The sequence below is a fragment of the Peromyscus eremicus genome, chromosome 5 (assembly GCF_949786415.1).
Source record: "Peromyscus eremicus chromosome 5, PerEre_H2_v1, whole genome shotgun sequence".
Taxonomy (NCBI): Eukaryota; Metazoa; Chordata; class Mammalia; order Rodentia; family Cricetidae; genus Peromyscus; species Peromyscus eremicus.
The window spans coordinates 96,717,788-96,744,665 of NC_081420.1; the positions used below are offsets into that span (position 1 = coordinate 96,717,788).

At 47.8% G+C, this 26,878-nt stretch overlaps 1 protein-coding gene across 1 annotated transcript in view; it reads left to right on the forward strand.

The window, feature by feature from the left end:
• Positions 1–20,145, forward strand: part of Fa2h (fatty acid 2-hydroxylase) — a 56,673-nt gene extending 36,528 nt beyond the window's left edge. The window contains exons 3-7 of the mRNA XM_059263984.1: positions 8,944–9,086; positions 9,824–9,930; positions 16,414–16,586; positions 17,611–17,863; positions 19,017–20,145. Coding sequence (XP_059119967.1) covers positions 8,944–9,086; positions 9,824–9,930; positions 16,414–16,586; positions 17,611–17,863; positions 19,017–19,096 — 756 coding nt within the window. The 3' untranslated portion in view covers positions 19,097–20,145. The remainder of the gene's footprint in view (positions 1–8,943; positions 9,087–9,823; positions 9,931–16,413; positions 16,587–17,610; positions 17,864–19,016) is intronic.
• Positions 20,146–26,878: the final 6,733 nt, after the last annotated feature.

The following is a 26,878-nucleotide window of genomic DNA, read 5'->3' on the forward strand; positions in this document are numbered from 1 at the left end:
TCAACCTGCTTCCTCTTTAGGCCACTCACTGCGTTCTTTTCAGAGCCCTCCCTTGTTAGCCTTCCATTCTAGAGGGCGGCGGCAGGCAGGGGCGATGCCAGCCTCCCAGGAAGCAGTTACAGCAGATGGGTTAAGGGTTTGCTGATGCTCCTCCCACCCCCAGACACCCCTAGACAACAAATGAGCATCAACCTAACACAGCTTCGGTTGTTTTCTTTCTTTCTGAGACACACTCTCACTATGTCGCCCTGACTGACCTGAAGCTTTCTATGTAGCCCAGGCTAACCTCAAATTCACAGAGCTCCACCTGCCTCTGCTTCTGCCTCCCTGGGTGCTGGGATTAAAGGTGTGTGCCATCATGCCTGACTAAATTACCAGTTTGCTGTTGAGTTCATACTTGAGCAAAGCATTTTTCATGAACCATCTGTAATCTAACTTGATCCTGTTAACAATGTCAGGAGCCAGCTAGGCATTGTGATGCACACTTTCAATCCCAGCACTCAGAAGGCAGAGGCAGGTGATCTCTGAGTTCAAGGCCAGCCTGGTCTACAGAGCGAGTTCCAGGACAGCCAGGGCTACACAGAGAAACCATGTCACCAAAACAAACAGACAAGCAGAAGAAAACAAATGCCAGGGGCCAAAGCATATAGTCTTCTGCCAATGTTACTTGGCCAGCAGATAAGCAGCCTTGCTGGCTTGTTAACCACAGATTAGCCACAGGAAAGCAACCCAGATAGCAAGTTAGCCACAGGCTAGTTGCCTGGCTGACCATACGTAATGAGCCCTTTTCTCTGTACCCCCTGAGCCCTGTGACTCGGAGAGGAGAGGACAGAAGGGAAGGACAAAACCAAACAGGTTCTGGGGGTATCTTCAAAGTGGCTACCTCTTCTTCCTTCTCCTGCCTCAAGTTAAACCAGAGTCCAGCACAATGAGCCTCCTTAACCTTGGAGAGGCTATCCAGTGTAGTCTACCCCTGTCCATCAGGAGACAGGTAGAAAAACCATCCAGCCAGGTGTGTCCCAATCAAAATGCGTTGGTGCAGCTGGGGAGATGGCTAAGTCATTAAAGTGCTTGCCATACAAGCAGGAAGACCTGGATTCGACTCCCAGAACCTACATGTATATATCTGTAATCTCAGCACTGGAGAGAGGTAGACAGGATGATCCCCGGGGCTTGTTAGCCAGTCTGTCTAGCTAACAGTGAGCTCCAAATTCAGTGAGAGACTGTCTCAAAATAATAAAACAGTGAAGACACCTAAGTCTGCTTCTGGTTTCCACACATGTATGCACATAGGTGCATTTGTACTCACACACATGTGCATGCAGAGACACATACAAGGACATGGAGACATCTATATGCACCAGAAACGGTAGTGATCAGTTCCCCCGAGTCCCTGCCCTGACCTCAGTACCACGTACATAACCCTTAACACTGGGAGATCCAGGGGTCTGTAGAGCTGGCAAAGTGTTGATTTTGGCCAGATGAGCTTTACTCTTTGGAGGTTCTAACATAAACCAGCAAGGACTTGAGCCAAAACAAAGGTTCCATGGCAAACCCACACCCAGGGAATGATAAAACTCCAGGCTGTGAGTTCTAGCTTGGCTCTGCCCCCTTCCCAGACTTCATGTCCCCTGAGTGGAGAGACACAGAGTGCCAGAAGAGAAGTCAGGTGACCCAGAGCTACCTCAGTGGTCTGGAGTTTGTCCCACATTTGTCCAACTTCCTCCGAGCAGGAGAGGTCTGCACCAATCCCGGTAGGACCCAAACCAGCCAGCTGATGCTCCAGCTGACACTGGGCGCTGTTGCAGAATTCCCACAGCAATGTGCCGGGGAATTCATAGTCACAGACCCCTGATTGCACTGACTGCTGGTCTGGGTCTCCAGGTGCTAAGAACTCGGGCTCTGAGCTCCATGCTCAGGATCAGGCCCAACTCTAGCATCTGTGGTTGAGAAGTCAATCTTCAGTGTTCTCACCTGTAATACGAGGTTATCACAGTCCCCAGTCTGATGATTAAGGCTTCTCACCTGTAATATGAGGTTATCACAGTCCCCAGTCTGATGATTAAGGCTTATGGAAGATAATGAGTTTGGGACCAGAGATGGCTTGTCTCTAGGGCATAGAAGAGGTAGCCAGGACTTCCAGGGAGGTTTTTGTCCCTCACTGCTCTCCCCACTGGCTTGCTGTTTGGAAGCCCATCCTCTGCCTCCCTGCCTCGGAAAGCTGTCCTGGAGCAGATGCTCTGGGGTTCCAGGGGATGTCTTTAAACAATTGCTTGAGCTCTCGGCAGTGGGAGGAGCTACTGGCATCCAGCCTTTGCCTCCTCCTGCCCTTGCTCCCCTGGGGAAAAGCAGATGCTGAGCACTTGCTGCTGGGTTGAGGCAGCCCCGGAGGAATGTCCTGTGCCACCTGGTTCCTGTGCTGCCCAAGAGGAAGGGGATCCAGGGATCAAGAAGGAGAGCAGAGGCAGCCCCTCCTCACCCTGGCAGCAGGCCCTCTGCCCACTCTCTGGGCAGCAGGCTGCCCTTTCCTCCTGCTGCATGCTGCTGCCAGCTGCATTCCTGGCATAGCCAGGAGCAGCCTCCCCCTTCCTGGCTGGGCAGGGGCAGAGCTGTGTTGGGGGAAGGGCATGGGGTACACAAGATGCTTGGCCTAGACAGTCACTGATTTGCATCTGCATCCTGGGCCCAGTCTGTTGCTCAGGTCTATGAACCACCCAAGAAGGCCCTGAGTTCAGCAACCTACCCACTCCAGAGTAGTTTCTGAGCATATCCTCACCTTCATCCACACAGCCCTACGCTGAGCATCAGGCCCACAGGTTCAAAGTGAGGGTAGATGTGGAAGTCCCTAGATGCCTGGGAGCTGGAGGCAGGATCCATGTCCTATTTTCTCTCCTTTTCCCCACCAACCTCACACAGTGGCCCTAGCCCCTTACGGTGCCTTCCCCTGTGCCCTGAGCTTTAGTCAGCACTGAGTGGGAGGACAGGACCCGGGGCCAGCTCAGAGGGAGGAAGCCACTTCCCCGGGAGGGCAGGGGCCCAAGGAAGTGTCTGCCTGGTAAAGAAGGAACAGGTTCCTTTCTACCTCACTAGATCCCATCCAGGCAGTCAGCCGGCATTATCCCTTCTCAAAATCAGTTTCCTGCAGCTTCCATATTGGAAATGACTAGCAAGCAAGAACCTGTTCCTACCTAGTGAAGACACTGTCCTTCAGTAACCAGGAGTAGAAGAAAGCTGAAAAAAGTCAGTATGCAGCTGGGCGGTGGTGGAGCACGCCTTTAATCCCACCACTCGGGAGGCAGAGCCAGACGGATCTCTGTGAGTTCGAGGCCAGCCTGGGCTACAGAGTGAGTTCCAGGAAAGGCACAAATCTACACAGAGAAACCCTGTCTTGAAAAGCCAAAAATAAAAATAAAAAATAAATACAAAAGTCAGTATGCATGTAGCAGCTAAACCAGGCCTAGCACCAGGTGAAGGTTCTAGCTCTTGGGAAATTGTTTTGAGGGTGCTACAAACTAGGGAAGGAGCCAGATGCTGGCACATGCCTGTAATTCCATCTCTTGAGAAGCAGAGACAGGAGAATTATCTCAAGTTCGAGGACAACCTAGTCTACATATTGAGATCCAGGTCATCCAGGGCTGCATAGCATAACAAGACCCTGTCTCAGGATACACCACCAGGAGCCTGTGAGATGGCTCAGCCAGTGAAGGCATTTGCTGCCAAGCCTGACGACCTGAGTTCATCTCCAGGACCCACCTGGTGGAGGGAGAGAACCAACTCCTAGAGACTGTCTGACCTCTGCTAGCACACTGTGACACTCTCATGAGAGCATGTACACATGCATGCTCGCACACACACACACACACACACACACACACACACACATACACACACACACACACACACAAATAAATAAAATGTAATTTATAAAAACATCAAAACAAAAACTTACGGAAGGAGGTAAGGAGGTTCCCACTATAGGATCAACCGACCAACTCCACCGCACAAACTAGCCTTCTGGGCCTATATTTATTCCAAACATAGGGAGAAAGTCAATGGGCCTGCACTTCTATACCTGTGTGGACATCTCACTTTACCCTGCTCCCCCTCCCAAAATAGTAGGGTAGAGACCCTATGCTAAAATTATTGGTGTATGCCTTTGCTGATGAGAGGGATTTTTGCAGGGGTAGATGCAAGGCTTTTAGCCTCTGGAGTCAAGTGACTCTCCTTGGGTTCCAAGGGAACTATCTCAGATAGATACAGTGTGGGATTAAAAAAAAAAAATGGGCAGATTCCAGGCAGTGGTGGCACATGTCTTTAATCCCAGCACTTGGGAGGCAGAGGCAGGCAGATGGATCTTTGAGGCCAGCCTGGTCTACATAGTGAGTTCCAGGACAGCCAGAGCTTAAAAAAAAAGTCTTAAAAAAGAAAAAAAAAAAAAGACAACAGCAAATGGGCAGATCACAGGCAGCCTTGGCACTGTGTAATGCCGTATATAGAGGGCATCAGGGCCTGCTGGTCTACCTAGACAGTAGCTGAAATCCTGTGTACAGGTTAGATGGGTGACAAGACATCAAAGGGCAGACCACATTGTTGGAGAACTGTGTTTTTTGTTTTGTTTTTTTGGTTTTTCGAGACAGGGTTTCTCTGTGTAATAGTCCTGGCTGTCCTAGAACTCCCTTTGTAGACCAGGCTGGCCTCGACTCACAGAGATCCGCCTGCCTCTGCCTCCCAAGTGCTGAGATTAAAGGCGTGCGCCACCAATGCCCAGCGGGATGTGCTCTATAAACACCTCTTCAGCAATCCAGTCCCAGCCTTCCTTCTGTATCTGCTCTGTCTTGTAGCTCACTGACACATTTCTTCCTGTGTCTCCACTGAATTAAAGTTATAATACTATGTTACTTTCTTCTTGCTTTGCAAAATAAGAGCAAAACAGATCAACATAAAAATTTACCCAAACCTTTGATAGGTAGAGAGAGGAGGCCCACCTGGCCACACATCTGAGTAATAACTACAAGTGGTTTTCTTTTTATTACATGTACTTATTGGGGGGCCTATGTGTGCCACAGCATTTGTGTGGAGGTCAGAAAACAGCTTGGGGAAGTCAGTTATCTCCTTCTACTGTGTCGGTCCCAGGGGTTGAACTCAGGTTATCAGTGCCTTAATCCACCGAGCCACCTCACTGACCTTAAATGGTTGTTTTCTTAAAATATCTAAGGCCAGATTAAATGTAGAAATGAAACTTAGACATATGGGTGTCATTTGTAACATGCAAACACAGGACATAGAAGATCCAGGGGTCTCATCTGAGACAGATGGTGATAAAATAAAAGATGCAAGTATCACCCTTAGAACAACAACTAGAAGGAAAAACTCAGAGACATCACTAAAAAACAGTGGAGGCGTTAATGTAAAATGTCTTAAAATACTTAGTTCAAGAAGGATTAAGATGGTTCATCAGGTAACGGCTCCCGCCAACAGAACTGACCATCTAAGTTCAATCCCTGGGATTCCACATGGTGGGAAGAGAGAACTGAGTCTCACAAGTTGTCCTCTCTGACCTCCACAAATCCTCTGTGGCTTGTGTGTGCCCACACACATATACACGCATACAACGTAAGTAAATAAAATGTTTAAAATTTCTTAAAAATAAAATACAAAATTACAGCAAATAAGAAAGGACAGAGGAGATAGAAAACAGCAGGAAAGAATAAACATAAACAAATTTGGGATGGGGAGATGACTCAGTGGGCAGAGTGCTTGCCACATAAGGGTTAGAACCGAAGGACCTCAGAGCAAGGCATTCCCCATAGTGAACGGGCAGTTCAACAAGAAGATATAACAGGGCAACCTTGACAGATTACCGGACTCGGTATCACATCTGTAAATGACAATAATTATAGTACCTGTTTAGTTGGGAATGTTGAGAAATGAGTGAATGGCTTAGGCCATGTAGAGTTGACATGTATATAGCACATGCTCCTTGAGTGTTGATGTTGGGGCAAAGCTTCAAGCTTTCATGTGACCTTGCCCAGCTCCTTCTAGAGTGAGACTCTGCAGGCCACTGCATGATAAGGTATAAACATGGTGTACTAGAAGGTTCCTCCCATTCTTTTTCCTGGTATAAAGTATGCATGCATACTTGGAGACATGGAAGCCTTGAGACTGTCTACATCACTGGACCAAGGCATGAGGTTAAGGAGCCTGGAGTCAGGAAGGGACCAGCAACCGAGTGAGGCTTGGACCTCTTTTCCTGGTCACAGACTCAAGAAGAGTGACTGGTGGCCTTACCTGCCCGCTTCAGAACACCTACACCCCTTTCCCAAGGCTATGATGGCAACAGCAGAGAGGCTCCAGAGAGGCTGGGGACACTGCAAGGCCAGTTCCTGGGAGAGCTGCTGGGGCTGAGCCAGCTTTGACAAGGAGGCCTGTGGAGGATGAGCAGCTTCCAGAATCATGGCAGCGTCTCTCTCCCAGGCTTGCTCATTGTTCCTCTGCTTCTCTGTCACGGGCACCTTGCTCCTGCGGTGGCCGCCTGCCTCTGTTGAAGACTGACCTCTTGTATTGGGGGCCCTCACTCTGATTTGGGGGTATTGGGCTGCCAGCTTTACTTACAAGAAACCGAGCGACTCTGAGAGGTACAGACGCTTGCTCGGGATCTCACAGCTGGTAAGCAGCAAGACTGGATTTCAGAATGGGCCCTGACTCTAAGTTCATTGTTCGTTGCTGTTTGGAATCCAGATTAATCTTATTCAATATACTAAGTCACCAGAAATCTTCAAGTACTTCTCATTGGCTACTGGTAAAGCCTCTAAACTTTTTGGCTCTGTATTTCTATGAGTAAAACTTTGGGCACATTTTTTTCTATATGTCCATGTTAACCTATATGTAATTTATGTATGGTACTCTTATAGTCTGTGAATCAGAACACAGTCAGATATGATTTAAGTGTGTGTGTGTGTGTGTGTGTGTGTGTGTGTGTGTGTGTGTGTATTACAAATACAAATAGGGTCTCTGCAGGCCACACTAGTGGAAGCCCATGAACTGTGGACTGATGGCTGTGGAGTCCCCATGGGACTGGACTAGGCCCTCTGGATATGGAAGATGGTTGTGTGGCTCGAACTGTTTGGGGGAGCACCCAGGCAGGGGGATCGGGATGTGTCCCTGGTACATGGGCAGGCTTCTGGGAATCCGGTGCCTGTGGTGTGATGCCTTGCACAGCCTTGGTGCAGTGGAAAGGGCCTTGGACCTGCCTAGGCTCAGTGTGCTGGGCTCTGCTGACTCCCCACGGGAGACCTTGATTTGGGGAATGTGGGGATGTGGGGTGGCTTGGGAGGGAGGACTGGAGGGTGGGAGGAGGGAGGAGGGGGGATCTGTGGGTGGTATGTGGAGTGAGTAGAAAACTTCTTAATAAAGAAAAATGAAAAAAAGAGGAGGAATTAGGAGGGGAGATAAATCAGTAAATACTTACATATTTAAAAAAAATATATATATAGGGTCTCCAGGTATGGGAGAGATGGCTCAGGACCCAGGTTTGGTTCTCCGCACTTACAATGGGCAGTTCATAGCCACTGGTAACTCCAGTTTCAGGGGATTCAGTGCCTTTTTTTGACCTCCACAGTCAGCAGGTATGCATGCGCATACACACACACACACACACACACGTGCACACACATGCAGACAAACACTAATACACATAAAAATAAAATAAATAAATCCCTAAATTTGGAAAGTAAATAGGATCCCTGATCTCTTCCTTGGGGGTGTGTCCGTGAGTGCTGCTGAGGTTTATATAATGTGTATCTGGGGAACAGCTGGCCTGGTAGATGAAGCGCCATTCCTGGACCTGAATAGAGTGTCCTATTAAGCCCTTAGCAGATTTCTTCCTGCAATCCACAGAGCAGTGTCAAGGAACTGCTCTCTAATATGGACCACGGTTGTTTCCACCCCTGCGTCTGTACCCATACTCCCTGTAGTTACCCTCTCCACCTAGCCAAATCTTCCATGTTGATGAACAAACCCCAGACCATGTTCAAAGTCTTGCTTACTATATATAGATCTGATCATTGGTGGCGATCCTCTTGCCTCTGAATCATGGCATCCTTGAGTCAGCACTGAACTGTCTTGCTTAGGGTGCTTCCTCCTGCTAAATACCTCCCACTGGTGTCGCTATTACCTGTTTTATAGCTGAGGGGACTGGGTTTCAGAAAGTTCAAATAATTTCCCCAAAGTCAAGCAGTGAGTGGTACAACCAGGATTTGAACCCAGGACTGACTCTAGAGTCTCTAAGTACTAAGCTATGTGAAACAAAAATGGTCTTCTACACACCTGTTGATTCTTTCCAGCACCTAGCACACCTAAATGCACACTCGCAAAAATCAAAATACACAAAAATCAAATGTTAAGCAAATGATTGAGTGAATAATTATTTGAATGAATAGATGAATGAAATATCCAGGCCAAAATCAAGAAGAAAGTCTGCAGTGGAGGAAAAGGGGCCTCCATTTATGACGCAACCCCTGGTGATGCAGAATATATTGGTTCTTGTATATGTAGAGTCCAGCATGGGCTCTCAGACATCGTTACCAGGTTTCAACCTATCTAGTTCTTGGTTTGGCCACACTCTATGCTCTCTGGGTCATTAGTTGGGCTCTGCTGGCAACTCTGGACTCTACCAACTTAGCAACTCCAGTGGGAGGAACAGGTATCTGAAGGCTCTTGGTTCAAGCAAGCTTAGGCCATGGGCCTGATCTGGATTCCACATCCAGGGGCCGGAAGGGGCAATGTAGTTAGATCTGGATTTCCCCCCACCAAAGCCACTGTGTATGTAGCTCCACACATACCACATGAGCTGAGGTGGTGCTAGAGCATAGGATGCCATAACCGAGAAATGTGGAAATGGATATCAGAAGTATGAATATCAAGGGTCCAATCTGTCTCTTGCAGGACCTGGTGGACTGGCAGAAGCCTCTCCTGTGGCAGGTGGGCCACTTGGGAGAGAAGTATGATGAGTGGGTTCACCAGCCGGTGGCCAGGCCCATTCGCCTCTTCCACTCTGACCTCATCGAGGCTTTCTCCAAGACTGTCTGGTGAGTACTTTGCAGGGTCTGAGATGGGCCTCTCTGCTGGTAACACCAGTAAAATGTAGAAGGGGAGGGAGTAGTTGAGTTCCTCCTTAAAATAAAGGATCTATTGTAAATTCTTGGGGAGAGGGGGACAGGCTGTAGCCATAATCAATTCCTGCATGTGGTTTTATCTACTATCTGGGTAACATCCTACCATGTGCCTGTGCCTGATTTTTTCCAGACTCTTATGTAAGGTTAGAAGCCCTTAATGCACGCCAACAATTTTTCCTGCAATTAGTTCTCCCTGCCACAAGAGGACAGTGTCTATATAGCTGTCCAGAGTCAGTGATCATGGTACCCCATAATCTTTTCTGCCAGTGATTCATCTCAAGAGACAGGGTCAGGCCAGGTGACAGTGGCACACGCCTTTAATCTAAGATCTAGGGAGGCAGAGGCAGATGGATCTCTGTGAGTTTGAGGCCAGCATGGTCTTCCAGGATAGAGAGAGCTATGCAAAGAAACCCTGTCTCAAAAAACCAGAGCGGGGGCGGGGGGTGGCAGATGGACTCACAGCTTCTCTTTTCTTTTCCCCTGATCCTCACAACATCGTGCCTTTTGACCACGGCTCTCCACATACTTTCTGCATGTGCTTATCTTTTTTGCTCTGTAGTTAAAATATGTGCCTCAGAGGAGCTGGACCCTGTGGTCCCCTCCCCTCCTCCCATGTGTCTCTCTCTCTCACCCTGATGGCCCTCCTGCAGGTATAGTGTCCCCATCATCTGGGTGCCCCTGGTGCTGTACCTCAGCTGGTCCTACTACCGAACCCTCAGCCAGGACAACACCCGGCTCTTCGCATCATTCACAACAGGTAACAACAACAAACCGGCTTCTTCCTGAATTGCTCCTGGGGGTCTTGAGGGCAGGAAACTGTGTTCCCTGTAGTCTTACGCTTCTATGGGCATAGAGAAACCACATCACAAACAGGTCAAAGTGAGGCTTAGCATAGAAAAAATTGTCCTCCCCAACCCCATGGATACACAAGTGAGCAACACATGAACAGACGCTAAACAAAGTCATATCATCACGTTCTTAGCAATGAAAAGACAGAGGAAGAGAACTTCTGAGATTAAGAACAGAGAATGTTCTAGGTGTGGCACTTCCCCTCTTGTAGTACTGTCATCCTTGGGAGATGGAGACAGGAAGATCATTACAAGTTGAGGCTATCCTTACATACATTAGCAGGCCCAGGGCAGCCAGGGCTGTACGGTGAGACCATGTCTCAATTCAAATAACAGAGAATGTACAGCCTAGAATTCCTCATTGAGAGACTAAATGAAAACCAGGGATGGTGGATACACGTGTAATCCTAGCACTTCAAGAACAAAGGCAAGGGAATTAGTTACTGTAAGCTGAAGGCCAGCCTCATCTACCATAGTATGTCCAAGGCTAACCAAGGCTAACCAAGGCTATATAATGAGTCTCTATCACAAAGGACAATAGATAGATAGATAGATAGATAGATAGATAGATAGATAGATAGATAGATAGATAGATAGATAGATAGGTAGATAGAAGATGATTGATGATAGGTAGATAGATAGATAGATAGATAGATAGATAGATAGATAGATAGATGGATGGAATCGGTATTATCAGGTGGCACAGCTATATGCAGATGGGTCCATGTTCACATCACAGATTGGAGGAGAACTTGGGAAAAAGATACGCAAGCACCGTAGACCATCTTCAGAGCTAAGGGCCACACAATAGAAGCTGACCTGGTAGTGACACCTGATCCCCTCTCCTTAGTGTGGAGCATGTGCCAGACTGTGTCCTTTCCTGAGACTCCTCTCAGCAGCCCCATGGGAAAGGCATTTGCTGTCCCCTCTCAGAGTTGAGGAAGCATAGTTATTCCAGAAGGTATACATGTGTGAAAACATCACATAGTACATGGTTAAGTGCATGCAATGTTACCTTCCAGGTCTTTTTCTGAGATGAGGGACTGGGAGATAACTCGGTTGGTAAAGCAATTGCTTCACAAGCATGAGAACCTGAGTTTGATCCCGGCATCTATGTAAATATCCAGGCTTGGTGGTGAGCACTTGTAATCCCCCAGCTCAGGAGATAGAGACGATGGGCCCCCAGCCTTCACTGGCCAGCCATTCTAGCCTAATTGGCCAGCCTCAAGTTCCAGTGAGAGACCCTGTCTCAAAAAACAAAGTGACTGGCTCTTGAGGAGGAACAACACCGAAGATTGTCCCCTGGTCTGTACGTGTATGCACACATACCTGCAGACATATGTGCATTCACACACACAAATGAACACACAATGTAGAGCCTGGAAAAGCTAAATGAGTCATTCAGGACCATATGGCCTAGGATGTGGAAACCAACTGCCCCCACCCCCAGCTTCCAGTTAGGGGACAGGAGACAGACAGAGTTTGGCATGGGCTGTTATCCAAAGAACACGTAGAACTGAGTTTTTCAGAGTGGCCACTCTGCCATCTTGGCTCACAGACTCAGTCTCCAGGCACATGCCTCTTCTCTTGCACAACTTCTCAAGTAATCTACCTGGCATCTTAGGGTATTGTCTGGGGGTATTGCTTCCCTCGTCTGATCATAATTTGTTCCTGACATGCGCCAGACAGAGAGACTTCTTTCTCCACACACAGAGGCTTCTCTTCTTCGTACATCCCCTGAGGGCAGCTAGTCAAGGGTCTCCCACAACATTGGGGCCCTCGGTTTATCTGTCTCACCCAAGATAGGGTGGGGGATGTGCACACTGTGGGAAGTGCCCCCGCAACCCAGCCCAGAGCCCAGAGGGTTACCGTGCACACCCCACTAGCCACAGTTACCCTTTTCGGCCCACGCTGAATAGCTCAGGCACAGCACAGGGCTTGTTGCTCAGAGGCCTGCTCACTGAATCGCCCACTGTCTGCCCAGCACTCCCCTAACAATTACCAACAGTGGCAGGGCCGCTGGGGCTGGTAGCCAGAGGGGGAAGGGGACGCTAAAGCTTTGGCCCGGGTCCCTCTGCTGGATTCCTCCAGAGATGCCACTCAGTACCAGCTCCAGCCCGATGGGCAGACTAGGCGATGCTGGGGTGAGGAGGCGGGTGGAGGCTTGACCTATAGGAAAGGGCTGTTCTCCACGGCAAGGACAGTGATTTGAGGACTCCACAGCACCACAGGCCTCTGCAGACAGCTAAAATGTGCCTGTGTGATAAAGATCCAGTGTGGCAGGCTGGGAAGCTGGGGCCGCAATGCCAGCAACAGTGGCATGAGAGACACGTTGCCTCATGCATTCCTCCTCCTGCAGGTCACCGTGCAAGGCACAGGTCACAGGCAGAGCAAATAAGAACTCTTAAAGTGAGGTGAAGGGACACTCAGCAGGGTCCCATTGCAGCTACTGGACAAATAATGCCCTAGAGTGAATGTAGAGGAACTAGGGTGCCAGGGGAGTGCAAGCTCAAGGGGGGGGGACAGCGGCTTCCGGAGCACATGAGATCCAATTGGAGCTGCACCTCGTGTTTGTTCCCAGGTGAGGGGTAATTCCCAGGACCTAGAAATTCACCTGGAGCCGTTTGTCAGAATGAGGTATGGCCTGACTCTGGCCCAAAATCCAGTAGTCACTCCTGCTTCCCACCTGCCCAGGCTTTCTCCTTTCCACAGCAGCCCCCGTGGCCATTGGTCCTGGGCCTGCCTACTGTGTACAGATCACCTGGGCCCTTCGGAGGTACCTCTCCAAGCTGCCTCCCTCTGAGCCTGGTCTGCTCCTAGGGTGGCACGGATCCAATTTCATCCAGGCACAAACCTCCAAGAGCTTTCTCTGCCGTTTCTCTCCTGATAAGTATGAGCCTGTCGTGTTAAGCTGGACACATAAAGAAGACCTTACTCATAGAAAAGCCTTATCTTGCCAGCCTGGGCTACAGAGTGAGTTCCAGGAAAGGCACAAAGCTACACAGAGAAACCCTGTCTCGAAAAACAAAATAGAAAGGAAGGAAGGAAGGAAGGAAGGAAGGAAGGAAGGAAGGAAGGAAGGAAGGGAGGGAGGGAGGAAGGAAGGAAGGAAAGAAAAACCTTATCTCCAAGCTGGGGGCAAAGAATCAATGATATCACAGTTCCTAGTGCTTCAGGGTAGTACCAGAGGGCAGAGCAAGATGCACAAGCCAGCCAGAGTGGGTGAAGACAAATGTCAGGGCCATGTGGACTAGATCCCCAGGGACAAGAAAGGCAGAGGGACTCCAGGGCAGAGCATTAGCAAATTTGTATGTGTGGGAGAAAATGGCATGGCACACTGAAGGAGCCACTGGTGGTTTGATTTGGCCCCTGTAGGTGACATATCTAGAAGATTAAGACTTGAGGGACATGGGACGTTGTGTCTGGGGGGGACTAGACTTTGTTTACCAGCCATGAGGTATCCCTGAATGGTTTAACGAGGTATAGAAGCAGGAGCAGAGGCCTGAGACTGCCCTGGGGCCTAATAGGTTGTAAGGTAGAGGGATTCGGAACAGAGAACCGGGGTTGGGGAGATGGCACAGCAGTTAAAGAGTGTGTAGTGCTCTTGCAGAGGACTTGAGTTCAGTTCCTGGCACCCGTGTCAGGAGCTGATGACCTTTCTGTAATTCCAGCTCCAGAAGGTCAGATACCTCCAGTCTTCTTGAGCGCCTGCACACACACACACACACACACACACACACACACACACACACACACACTTAGAAATAAATATCTAGAAAGAAAAGTAGTGAACTGAGATGGATGGACAGATGGATAGACAAATGGATTTAAGTTACAGATTGGGCATGGCGGTGCAAGAGGCCGTCGAGAAAAGCGAGGATATATTCCTCTTCCCCGCACGCCATTGCTTTAGCCATATACCTGTGGGGAGGCTATCTCAATAATAGATAAGCAGACAAAATGCAAACGGGGTAAGATTCACACATCATAAAACTAGCCATTTTAACTCGAATAGCACAGTGGCTTTTAGTTCCGGCACCATCTCTATCTAGTTCCAAGTCCTTCCGTCACCTCCGAAGGAAACTCAGACCAGATGAGCAGTTGCTCCCCATTCTCCATCCTCCTCCTCCTCACAGTGACCCCCCACTCTGCTTTCTATGTCCATGCAAGTACTTGTTCTGAACTTTCACATAAACAGAATCAGGCATTCTGTGGCCCTTGCCTCTGGCTTCTTTTATCTGAAGTGGGTGGAGGTGACAGGTCTTGGTGACTACTGGATGTGGGGAAGGCAGATACCCAAAGGCTTTGGTAACGTGTGGGTATTCCCAGAGGAGAAGGCCCAGTGAGCAGCCTGGAGAGGTGGGGCCCAAAGAAAAAGGAAGGTAGTTAGCTTCATTTGGGAAGGGTTAGCTCTGGGTCCTGTGTACACCCTGTGGAGACACACGGTGGCAAGTGGCCAGCCGAAGGTGAGGTGGACGTGCAGATCTGGGGGTTGCCAGCCTGTGATTAAAATTAGTTATCAAGTAGAGCGTTTGGAGGGACAGAGGCGCAGCTTCCGCAGTAGAGCCTGGGAAGGGACATCCAGTCCCATCTCCTGAATGACAATGGGCACTCAACTCCGAATTTGCTAAAAACCACTGAGCTGTATCTTTATATGGGTGAAGTGTATGGTACAAGAATATATGTGTGTGTGTGTGTGTGTGTGTGTGTGTGTGTGTGTGTGTATTCAAGAGAGAGAGAGAGAGAGAGAGAGAGAGAGAGAGAGAGAGAGGGGCTCTCACTGTGTAGCCCAAACTGGTTTTGAACTAATGGTCCTTCTGCCTCAGCCTCCCAATTACTGGATTACAGGTGGGCACCACTGTGCTCAGCTTAAGAATTCTATCTTAATAGGCCTTTTTTTTTTTTTTTAAAGGGAGTATAGCTAAAGCAGTAGCTTGTGAGGAGAGGGGATGTATAATTTTTTTATTACTATAACAAACTCTCTGGCAAATGCAACTCAAAGGAAGGGCTCCCAGTCTGGAGCTGGTCCATCAAGGCTGAGAAGTCTGGGGGCAGAACCTGAATCAGCTGGTCACATCAGACCAGCAGTCAGGGATTCTGCTCAGCTCATGCCTACCTTTTTATTCAAGTCCAGGACCCCAGGCCAGGAGATGCTGTGACCCATATTCAGGTTAGCTCTTCCCTGTTCAGGTTAAATGTTTCTGGAAACACCCTCACAGAAACAAACAGAGGTGTGTTTCCATAAAGATGTTAAATACAGTCGAGCTGACAATGAATACTAACCATCACAAAAGGTAAAGCCAAGAAGAAGAGAAAGACATGGAGGAACCAGATAGGAGCAGAAGGGACTAGAATTGAAGTCTCCTAGAGATCAAAAATGAAAGCAGGAGGAACTGCAAGGTGACATCAGAGGGCTGGATCTCAAAGACCTTGACTTTGAAGATACCTGCACAGCCTTCCCACCTCCATCCACACACATAACTATACCTGCACAGCCTTCCCACCTCCATCCACACACATAACTATACCTGCACAGCCTTCCCACCTCTATTCAGTCACATATAACTACACCTGCACAGCCTTCCCACCTCCATCCAGACACATAACTACACCTGCACAGCCTTCCCACCTCCATCCAGACACATAACTACACCTGCACAGCCTTCCCACCTCCATCCAGACACATAACTACACCTGCACAGCCTTCCCACCTCCATCCAGACACATGACTACACCTGCACAGCCTTCCCACCTCTATTCAGTCACATATGACTACACCTGCACAACCTTCCCACCTTCATCCAGACACATGACTACACCTGCACAGCCTTCCCACCTCCATCCACACACATAACTACACCTGCACAGCCTTCCCACCTCCATCCACACACATGACTACACCCTCACAGCCTTCCCACCTCCATCCAGGCTGCTAGTTTTCCTCGGATGCTATGATTTCAAGTCTATTGACCTCTCTGTATTTAGGTTTTCCTGTCCTTCCTGTCCATCCACTCCCATGCACACGGTCCACAGCTGTTCATTCCTTCTATCAGTGACTGCTGGCTCTGATGCCTCTTTCGAGATGGTCTCCTTCCCTTCCCCCATGCCACCGAGTCACCCTCTTCTAGGTAGAGGATCAGCACTCAGCCAGAGCTGTACCTCCTACAGCCCCCATTAGGAAAACCTTGGCTCTCTGACCAGTAGCCCCTTCACTCTAGTAAAGAACCTTTCCCAAGCCCACTACAGATTCTCACAGCCTCCCTCCCCTGTTACCATAGGGCTTTTCAGTGTAGCCGCCCATAGCTACTAGGCAGAGGGCAGCAACACCCAAGTTAGCAGGGGTGTGTGCATGGCATTCATCAACCCTGAGCATCTCTCTGGCTCCACCGCAGATTACTCAGTGGCGGTGCCCAAGTCCATGTTCCCAGGCCTCTTTGTGTTGGGCATGCTCTTCTGGACCCTCACGGAGTATGTCATCCACCGTTTCCTGTTCCACATGAAGCCCCCCAGCGACAGCCATTACCTCATCATGCTGCACTTTGTTATGCACGGCCAGCACCACAAGGTGAGCAGTATGGGTCCCGCTCCAGGCCCAGCACACACAGCCAGCTCCAGGAAGCCTTGCAGCTATCGCCAGCTCCCAAGAGTCTTCCTGAGAATCCAGTTCTGGGCTTGGAGTGATGGACACAGAAGATGTTTGTGGTTACTCAGAGGGGTGACTGGGCTGGACATTCTCATCTGAGCCGCGGGGGGGGGGGGGGGACAATATGAGTACGATACGTACATACTCTTGTGTTATGCACACACCATGATTATTAACACTGACGTCTATGCATCACCCAAATTCATCATCATCTTTGATGCTTACAACTCATTCATTGTCCTAGTCATGTTCTTTGAATACTGCAGGTAGCGTACTAGATTTCAGTGAACAAAGCAGACAAAACCCCTCGCCCTTGTGAAGGTTGTCTTCTGAAGGTGGTGCTCCTGTGCTCCTATCCCACAGTGGAGACTGAAGCTTGGGGAGACTGAGGAACTGAGTAACCCTCCCTCTTCCTTTGAGGGTCAAGAGCCAAAGGCTTAGGCTCTGATTCTCTGGCTCACTGTAAACCATCTTCAACAAAGATGCTTCCAATTGAGAAATGGGGAAGGGGAACATCATATTCAACTCCTAGGATCCTCTCACCACAGACTGTATTAACCCAGATTGCTGATGTGCGGCTCTCCCACATGACTCCAGAAAGTCCCTCTAGCAAAGGGCTTCGTAGATGAGGTCAGGACTTCTGTCTGGTAGCTAATAAGTTCCAGACCCAAGTGATCTCAGGAGCATGGTGTGTCCTTGTGCGGTTTGCCAAGTCCCATCCTGGCTAGTAAATAAGAAGAAGGATACTTTCTCTGGGTCTTTCAGGCATATTGACCTGCCTGTCCCAAAGCTACAAAGATACCAAGCCTTTCCAGGACAGGTCACTCTCCCCTCAGTGGAACATCTGGCTGCTCCTCTCCATGAGTAGCATCTCATGACACACCATGACCACAAATAGGCCACCAGCCTTGGGCTGCCTCTGATAATCACGCCTCTCTGTCCACAGGCACCCTTTGATGGCTCCCGCCTGGTCTTCCCCCCAGTGCCAGCTTCTCTAGTGATTGCCTTCTTCTATGTGTTCCTGAGGCTCATCCTGCCGGAGGCCGTGGCAGGCATCATCTTTGCAGGGGGTCTCCTGGGCTATGTCCTCTATGACATGACCCATTACTATCTGCACTTTGGCTCACCACACAAGGGCTCCTACCTGTACAACATGAAGGCCCACCATGTCAAGCATCACTTTGAATACCAGAAATCAGGTAAGCCTGGGCTTCTCAGCCTTTATTTTTGATTATTGACTTATTTGGCAGATTCAGCCCCCAACTAAGAGCTAGCCTCCATTCAGGGAATGTCATATGCCGAGGGCTCATTTGTGTAGATAGCTATGCAAAGGGGTAAATATGGAAATTAATACATGGCAAAGATTGTCTCAGACAGTGATAAGTGTCTTTAAAAAAAAAAAAGCAGGAAAGCATTGGGCTAGGTATAGTAGTGTACCCCTTTAAACTCAGCACTCTAGAACCTGAGATAGGCAGATCTCTGTGAGTTTGAGGCCAGCCTGGTCTACATAGGGAGTTCCAGGCTAGCCAGAGCTATAGCATAAGACTCTGTCTCAAAAAAAAAAAAAAAAGGAAAAAAGAAAATTTCATGATATATTGCCAAAGTATTACCATCTTAACGTGTAATTAACATAAAAGCATTAATGACTCTCTTACACTCCCTTATACTGTCTAGTTTGTACCGAGAGCACATCTCAATACATATGCTACATTTTCATCAGGAATACTTGATCTTTATCTATGTTTTTCAATAAAACCTATAGTTGAAAAGACAGATTCACAGATATAAGTTGTTCCAAACATGCTTCTGAGTTATCTAGTAACTGAGTCAAATATATATGTGCACATCAAACTTAATTTGAATTGAGTGAAATCAGAAATCAGTTCCTCTGAAGCTCTAGCCACTCCCAGCACTCATTAGCCAAGTGCTCACTGTGACTCCCTTGCTGGCATGTAAAGCCCTAGATCAGGTAGTTCAAGGTCACTGCAGATGTCATTGGAGCTGAGACCCAAATGAAAAGAAGGCAGTGTCTGGGAAGTAGGCCTTCCAGGAACAGCAGCACCCTGAGGCAGGAATGAACTTGACCCAGCAAGGAAGAGGGAGAAGCTGAGGAGGGCAGTGTTGGAGAACACAGGTAGGGCCAGGCCCATCCAGGAACTCAGGCCACAGAAGGAATCTGGGGTTACACCAACTATGTCTTGGGGAACAGTAGAGACACAGGTGTTTGACCCTTGGGAAGGGCGGCGGGACAGATGTTGAAATTTCCCCTAGCTCTACCTATGCAAGCCAATTCCTTTGTGCGCTAATGTTTGCTCTAATGTCTTATCTTCTGCCTTGTGTCTCCCTCTGCAGGGTTTGGCATCAGCACTAAATTGTGGGATTACTTTTTCCACACCCTCATACCAGAGGAATCCCACCCGAAGATGCAGTGACAGCCCCTAGACCCTCTGTTCTGCCCTCGGTCTAGCCCTGGCCCCTGCACCCTGTCCTACCCCCGCCTCCATCCAAACCCTGCTGGGATCAGCTTGACCAGGCAGGATGGGCTCTGTCTAGCCCTGGGGCTTGGTGGAGACCTTAAGGCAGGACTTCCCTTCTGGCTTACTGTGTGAGGATAGCATCCTCTTGATAGCCAAGTGGCCCTTGGGGACTGGCTCATTCTCAGAGAATTATGACCTCCTCATTGGCATCTCTGCCTAAGCTTCAGCCCTCAGTACTGATTCAGGGTCCAGATAATGACCCCAAGGGGCATGAAGGAAACTGACCCCACCTGTGCCTTAGAATCCTGGGCTCCCTGGGAGCTTCCCCATGCAGCAGAGGGGCCACTGTGCACACAGCAGAAGCTCTTTCTTGAGAGTTTGATGGTTCAGAAGTGAATGAAGGGCTATCCCGAGAAGAGGCAGCGCGACGCCTCCCACAGGCCATGCCCAGACCCCAGGACAGCCACTCTGGACCCTGCCAACCCCAGATACCAGCTGTACCACCAGCTGCCTCAGTGGAAGTAAGCCGACATTTATCTACCTGGGCAGAAAGCCTGAGGGTGGCTGGCATCTGGTGCAAGGCTAACAGGACCTCTAGCCCTTGTCTTTGGGAATCAACAGCTGCTTTCTCCATCTCCCCTCTGCCCCCAAACCACAAAACTGCTCCCCAAAGGAGGCTGGAGAGGTTTCTGCACGGGTGAGAGCCCGCCCTAGCCCTTGCCATTCTTGGCCTCCACCTACACAGGTGGATGCCTGCCCCAACTCAGGACCCTCCCAGCAGTGCCTCCTGAAGCCAAGAATGGGCTTTCATGTGGTGCCTTATTGCCTTCCCCACCCTGAGACCGTTCTTCCTTGTAACCAGAGCCCTCACTGCTCCTGAAGTCTTATTTATAAATTACATAAATATTCTTAATCTGACCTCAAATGAAGTAGCTGGTCAGATGGCCCTTTCTAATCCTATGTGTTGAGCTTATATATATATATATATATATATATATATATATATATATATATATATATATACATATAAAAAAATCATCTTGCCTTCCTTTTTGTTCTTTCTTACCCACAAGCCATTACTACTTGAAACTTGTCAAAAACCCAGTGGGTGCAAAGACTAAAGAGAAGCAGTGTGACTGGTCCTGTGATTTATGCTGTTTACGGTGAAGCTATCTAGAGATTTTGAGATAAATATACAAAACTGTGGTTGTGAAATAAAGATGTAAATAAATTGTATATTTTGAAAAATAAAACATTGAGAAGAAACCAACAAAGATCCGCCAGTGTTTGTTGATGGTGACCAACCCCATCAAGACTGGGAAAGAGGAATGGTCTAGAAGGAAGATGGTATTTCACTGAGCAGCTTGTATAAACTTGCTGGGGAGTGGGAAGTAAAAAGCTGACTGACAGGCCAGGTGTTGTAGCACATACCTTCAACCCCAGCAGGGACAGAGGCAGAGGCAGGCAAATCTCTGTGTTTGAAGCTAGCCTGGGCTACAGAGCGAGTTCCAGGACAGCCAGGGCTACCCAGAGAAACTCTGTCTCAAAAACAAACAAACAAACAAACAAACAAACAAAAAAACCAAACAAACAAAAAAAGCTATTACCCTCTTTCTTGGCTTTTATTTTTTCTTTATTATGTTTATTTATTAATTTTGTATGTATGTGTACTTGCATACACCATGGTGAACATGTGGAGGTCAGAGAACAATTTGTAGGAGTCAGTTTTCTCTTCCTACCATATGATCCTGTTCTGAAGTATCCACCAGAGAAGACTACTCAGACACAGGTTTAAGTCAACAGAGAGTCTGTACTAAAGCTGACCAGCAACTACAGTGGGTGTTCAGGATCCTAGTGTAGCCCCAAGCCTTTCTCAGATGAGCTTTCAAACACAAAACCACATCCCGGGTTGACACAGCTCAGTTAGCAAGAACAGTTAGCTAGAAGTAGAACTGCAGAAGCCAAAAAGCAAGGTTAATGCATTTAGAGACTTTCCCAGAACTGTGGACTTTGATGGATTAGCTCCTTGTTTTCATTTTGGCAAGTGGTGCTATCCACGTGCTCAGTTTTATGGCCTGAATGGTACTTCCACCATGGAGTCAGTTGTGCTAAGGTCTGAGGCCTACTAAGGTCTGGAGGCCTGTCACAGGTCCCAGGGATCAAGCTCAGGTCATTGGGCTTAATGACAAGTCCTTTACCTGCCCTTGTATTGGGTCTTATTACTAATTTTAAATTCTCTGCAGACAGCATCTCTGCTTATTGCCTGCATCCTGAGGGATCAATCTCACAATCCACCTTGATATACCACTAGGGAAAGGATTTTGAAATTTTTTTCTTTATTTTTGAGAATTTCATACATGTATACAACTAAGTATGATCTTATCTAGCCTCCATTCCCCTCCCCCAATATACTCCCTCTGATCTTCATGACTTATTTTTAATAACCCATGGGTGTTATGGGCTGTCTTTCTGTATGCTGTGAATACATGTTGCTCTGATTGGTTGATAAATAAAGCTGCATTGGCCTATGGCAAGGCAGCTTAGAGGCAGGTGGAAATCCCAGCAGAGATACAGAGAGAAGAAAGGAGAGGAAGGAAAGACCTACCACTGAAGGAGCAGCAAGATGCCAGCAGACTGGCAATGCCATGGCCATGTGGCAATTTATAGATTAATAGAAATGGGTTAAGTTATAAGAGCTACTTAACAAGAAACTTAAGCCATTGGCCATACAATTGGTAATTAATATTAAGCCTTTGAATGATTATTTTATAAATGGCTGTGGGACTGGAGAAACACGGGACCTCGGATCTCAGTGGGACTGGAGAAACTTCTGCTACACATGGGCTATGGGTTTTTTGGTTTGGTTTGCCGCCGCCTCCCCCCCCCCCCCAGCCTCCCAGTCAACTTGACACAAGCCAGGGTCATCTGGGAAGGGAGAGCATCAACTGAGAAAATGGCTCCATTGGATTGGCCTGTAGGCATGCCTATGGGCATTTTCTTGACTAATGATTGATGTGGGCAATGCTACCCCTGGCAAGGCCGTCCTAGGTTGTATAAGAAAGCAAGCTGAGCAAGCCAGTAAGTCCCTCCATAGCTTCCCTTTCAGCCCCCACCTCCAGATTCCTCCTTTGAGTTCCTGCTGGCTTCCCTTCATGATGGGCTGTGATTGGAATGCGTAATCCAAAGAACCCCTTTCCTCCCCTGGCTGTTGTTGATCGTCCTATGTTATCACACTAGAAGGCAAAGTAAAACAACCAGTTAGTTCTAGTTAGTGCTGCCCATGGATGTTGTGTGGGTGTGGGGCCACCCATGGGGTCATGGGTAACCTACCAGCTGGCCACATCCTCAAAAAAACAAAACAAAAACAAACAAAAACCCTCCCTCAGCAACTATCTGCTGTCAATAGTTCTTCAATATAAACTGGAACCTGGCGATCATCTACCTCATCTATGCTGGGATTTTGGCTGGATTGATCGTGTGCAGGTAACCACAGCTGCTGTGTGATGATGATTTCAATAGACACGTTATGTCCAAAGACAACATTTCGGGGAATGAGACAGGGTTTTTCTGTGTAGCCCTGGCTTTCCTGGAACTCGTTCTGTAGACCAGACTGGCCTCAAACTCAGAGATCCACCTGCCTCTGCCTCTTGAGTGCTGGGACTACAGGTCTGTGCCACCACTGCCTATCTGCTCTCGGTCTCTTAGTCTCAGCACTGTGTCCAGTTGGGAACATCTCTCCAATGACTGCTGTCCATGACAAAAGGAAGCTTCTCTGACGAAGGCTGAGAACAGCCCAGGTCTACAAATACGAACATGGACATTTAGAAGGCAATTTGGTGGCATAAACACTTAGCAAAATAACAATAGCAGATTCTACCCTAGGGCCTATGACCTCCCCAGCTTTGACCAGGATTACAGCAGCAGGCATGAAATTCCCTCCAGTGAAACAGGCCTCGAGTCCAATCAGAAATCAGTTAGTGACTCCATATCGGTCATGCTGATGTTGCACCAATCGGCAGAACTTCCCTGGCAGGCTAGTATTACAGCATGTGGTACCCAGCCCTGTGTAAGACCATTGATGTCTTTTCTCCTCAGCGACCTTCCTTGCACCTTCAGTCACTGTGACAATCGGCCTGCAGGGAAGACGTTTACCATTGGTTTGAGACTGATCTCTCTACATTCTGCAGCCAAACTATGTGGTGTCTCCAGCAACAGGATCTTTCCACGTCGTTATGGTGGGTAGCCAAGGGCAATAGCATTTGCACAATTTGTCCAACCCCAGCAGAAATGCAATAAAGCTTGTTCAAAAGAACTATTTAAATTCTTATCAGCGCAAAAAAAAAAAAAAATCCACAGGTTGACTGGTTTTTTTTTGGAGCTGAGGACCGAACCAGGGCTTTGTGCTTGCTAGACAAGCGCTCTACCACTGAGCTAAATCCCTAATTCCCACAGGTTGACTCTTAGTGATCTAGAAATTCCCCTTTTCTGGTTCTCTATCAAACACCTAGAGCCTTGCCAGGGATAGACCCAGAGTTCCCCTGTTTCTGTCTGTCCTGGTGGTTTGCACTCCCCAGACCTGCTGTCTTTGGGCGTTTCCTGGATGGCTGGAAGAACTGCCCCCTTAATTCTGTTCTACCGCATTCTTAATTTAACCCTTGACTCTGATCTCTGCCCTTGAGCTTTGTATACTTTCTTCTTGTGCCTAGAACAATAACCAGCTTGTAGCAAAGCCCAGTGTAAGTCAGCCTTGTCTCCACCAGATCTCTGCCTAGACAATTTGCTTCTTGCCTCTTCTTCTGGTCCCTAGCCTCTGCTGCCCCCTGGTGACAGTGTGCGGCCCTGCCTGAGTATGAGACTCCTCAAGAGTTCCTGTTTGGAAACCACACATGTGTGGTTCACTTCAAAATTCTAGCACTTTCCCATCTTGCTCTCTTGCCTGACTTTCCTGTCTCATTTCCTGTGTAAGGAGGAAAATTGAACACCATTATATGGATTTCCAAATAGCCACAGTGGCTGGAGTTTTCTTCATAGGCCTGTGTGAGTTAACTTTGAGAAGCGTGGGGAATACCTGCCAGGCTTAGCTACCCGAAGACAAGACACCACAAAGTTTACTCATTAGTCTCTCCCTCTCCCCACTGGTTGAGGATCGTCTTCAGGGGCATCATCTATCTTTACTTATGGCTACCCCCTGTCAATCAGCTGTCTTAGTCCATTTTATGTAGCTATAACAAAATGCCTGAGAGTAGGTACTTTATTTAAAAAAAAAAAAAAAGGTTTGCCAGTTGGTGGTGCACACCTTTAATCCCAGCACTTGGGAGGCAGAGACAGGCAGATCTCTGAGTTCCAGGACAGCCTGGTCTACAAAGTAAGTTCCAGGACATCCAAGGCTACAAAGAAAAACATTGTGTTGGAAAACCAAAGTAAAGATAGATAGATAGATAGATAGATAGATAGATAGATAGATAGATAGATAGATAGATAGATAAATTTTAAAAAGGGGTTTATTTTACTCACTGTTTTGGAGCCTGAAAGTCCAAGGTTGAATAGCCCCATCTGGCTATGTTATAAACAAACAAAAATGAAATCTTTAAAATTAAAAAATTCAATGAAATTAGAATTTTACATAATACAGCAAGAAGAACTATCATAAGGAAGGCATCTTAGTTGGAGTTTCTATGGCTGTGATGAAACACCATGATCAAACCAAGTTAGGGAGGAAAGGGTTTATTTGGCTTATACTTCCATATTGCTGTTTGTCATCAAAGGACAGGAACTCAAACAGGACAGGAACCTGGAGGCAGGAGCTGATACAGAGGCCATGAAGGGGTGCTGCTGGCTGGCTTGCCCCACATGGCTTGCTCATCCTGCTTTCTTATAGAACCCAAGACCACCAGCCCATGGATGACACCACCAACCATAGGCTGGGCCCTCCCCCATCAATCACTTGTTTTTTTTTTTTTTTAATACCTTATAGCTGCATCTTATGGAAGCGTTTTTCTCAACTGGGGTTCCCCCCTTTCAGATAACACTAGCTTGTGTCAAGCTGATATAATACTAGCCAGCACAGAAGGGCTGAAAGAAACAGTATACAGAAGAAATAAACACTCAAAGACGTGAAACACCAAGATTTGTGATGTGCTGACTTCTGTTTGCTCTTCCAATCTGAGCGCTGTCTTCCATCCCACTCAGCACCCATGGAGGCTCATCTGTGACAGCAGCAGTGTGCTCCTTCGCTTATTTTGCACTGTTCTCCAGATACAGGAGAGGGAACAAGTCTATGGATGGGGAGTGAAGCCAGGTGTTCGCTCCCACGGCTTTGCAATTTCTCTCCATGAAGATTTGGAGTTTCCAGTGTCCTCATGCTTCCACTGCAAACACTTTACCACTAACCCCTGAAGTTTGATCCCAGCACCTGCATTAAAAGCACACATCTGTAACTCCAGCTCTGGGGAATTGAAGTAGGCAGATTCTAGGGGCTTACTGGCCAGCCAGTCTAACTGAAATAGTGAGCTCCAGGTTCAGCGAGAAGTCCTGTATCAAAAAACAGTAGATGCTGGCTCAGCAGTTAAGAGCACTCGTTGCTCTTCCAGAAGACCCGGCTTCCCACGTGGTGGCTCACAACTGTCTGTACCTCCAGTTCAGGGGGCCTGATGCCCTGTCCCGACCTTTGCAGGCATTCACGTGGTGCACATACATACATGCAGGCAAAACAGTCATATATATATATAATAAATAAATCTAAAAATGTTTTAAATAACATAGTAGAAGGCTGTAGTGATGGCTCAGTGGTTTAGAGCACTGGCTGCTCTTCTAGAGGACCCAGGTTCAATTCCCAGCACCTACATGGCCTTCGCAACCATCTGTAACTCCAGTCCCAGGGGATCTGACACCCTCTCTGGCTCCCAGGGGCACGGCATGCACATGGCATACACACATATATGCAAGCAAAACACCCATACACGCTCAAACACAATAATTTAAGAATTAAAACAAAATAAGATACCTGATGTCACCCTCTGCCTTTCACACACACTTGCCTAGGTGAGTGCTTCTGCGTGCGTGCATACACACACACACACACACACACACACACACTGATCCCATTAGACTCATTTCCAGAATTTTCCCGGTTTCCTTGATTTAATTTCTTTTATTTAATTCTGCTTCTTTCTCACCACTTTCTAGAAGTTTGTTAGTTTTGCTTTATATTTAAATCCATGATCCTTTGGGGTTAATTTTTGTATAAGGTTTGAGGTTTAGGCCAAGTTTATTCTTAGTTGTTATTCCTCGGCCATTGGATACCAAATACTAAACAAAAATTTTGTAATACACAAACTCTCAAGACTCACCAGTAAAAAGTAATAATAATAATCATTGAAAATGGGCAAGAAGACACAGACATTCACCAAAGAGGCAGTACTATGCCAAAGAGCCCATGAAAGATATTTAGCATCATTAGGCACTAAGGAAATGCCAATTAAAATCACTTTGAGATAGCCACACACCTATTAAAATAGCCAAAATTAAAACAAGCAAGAATAGAACCAGAGTTATAAGTTGGTCTACCTCAACACCCGCCCCATCTATGATCTGCTGGAGCGCGTGAAGGGTTCCAGCCACAGCAACACGTAAGACGAGTGTGGTGATTCGCTTCTGTAATCTCAACATCGGGAGGGAAAGGCTGAAGGATCCACAAGTTCAAGGGTATCCTTGGCTACACAGTGAATTCCAGGCCAG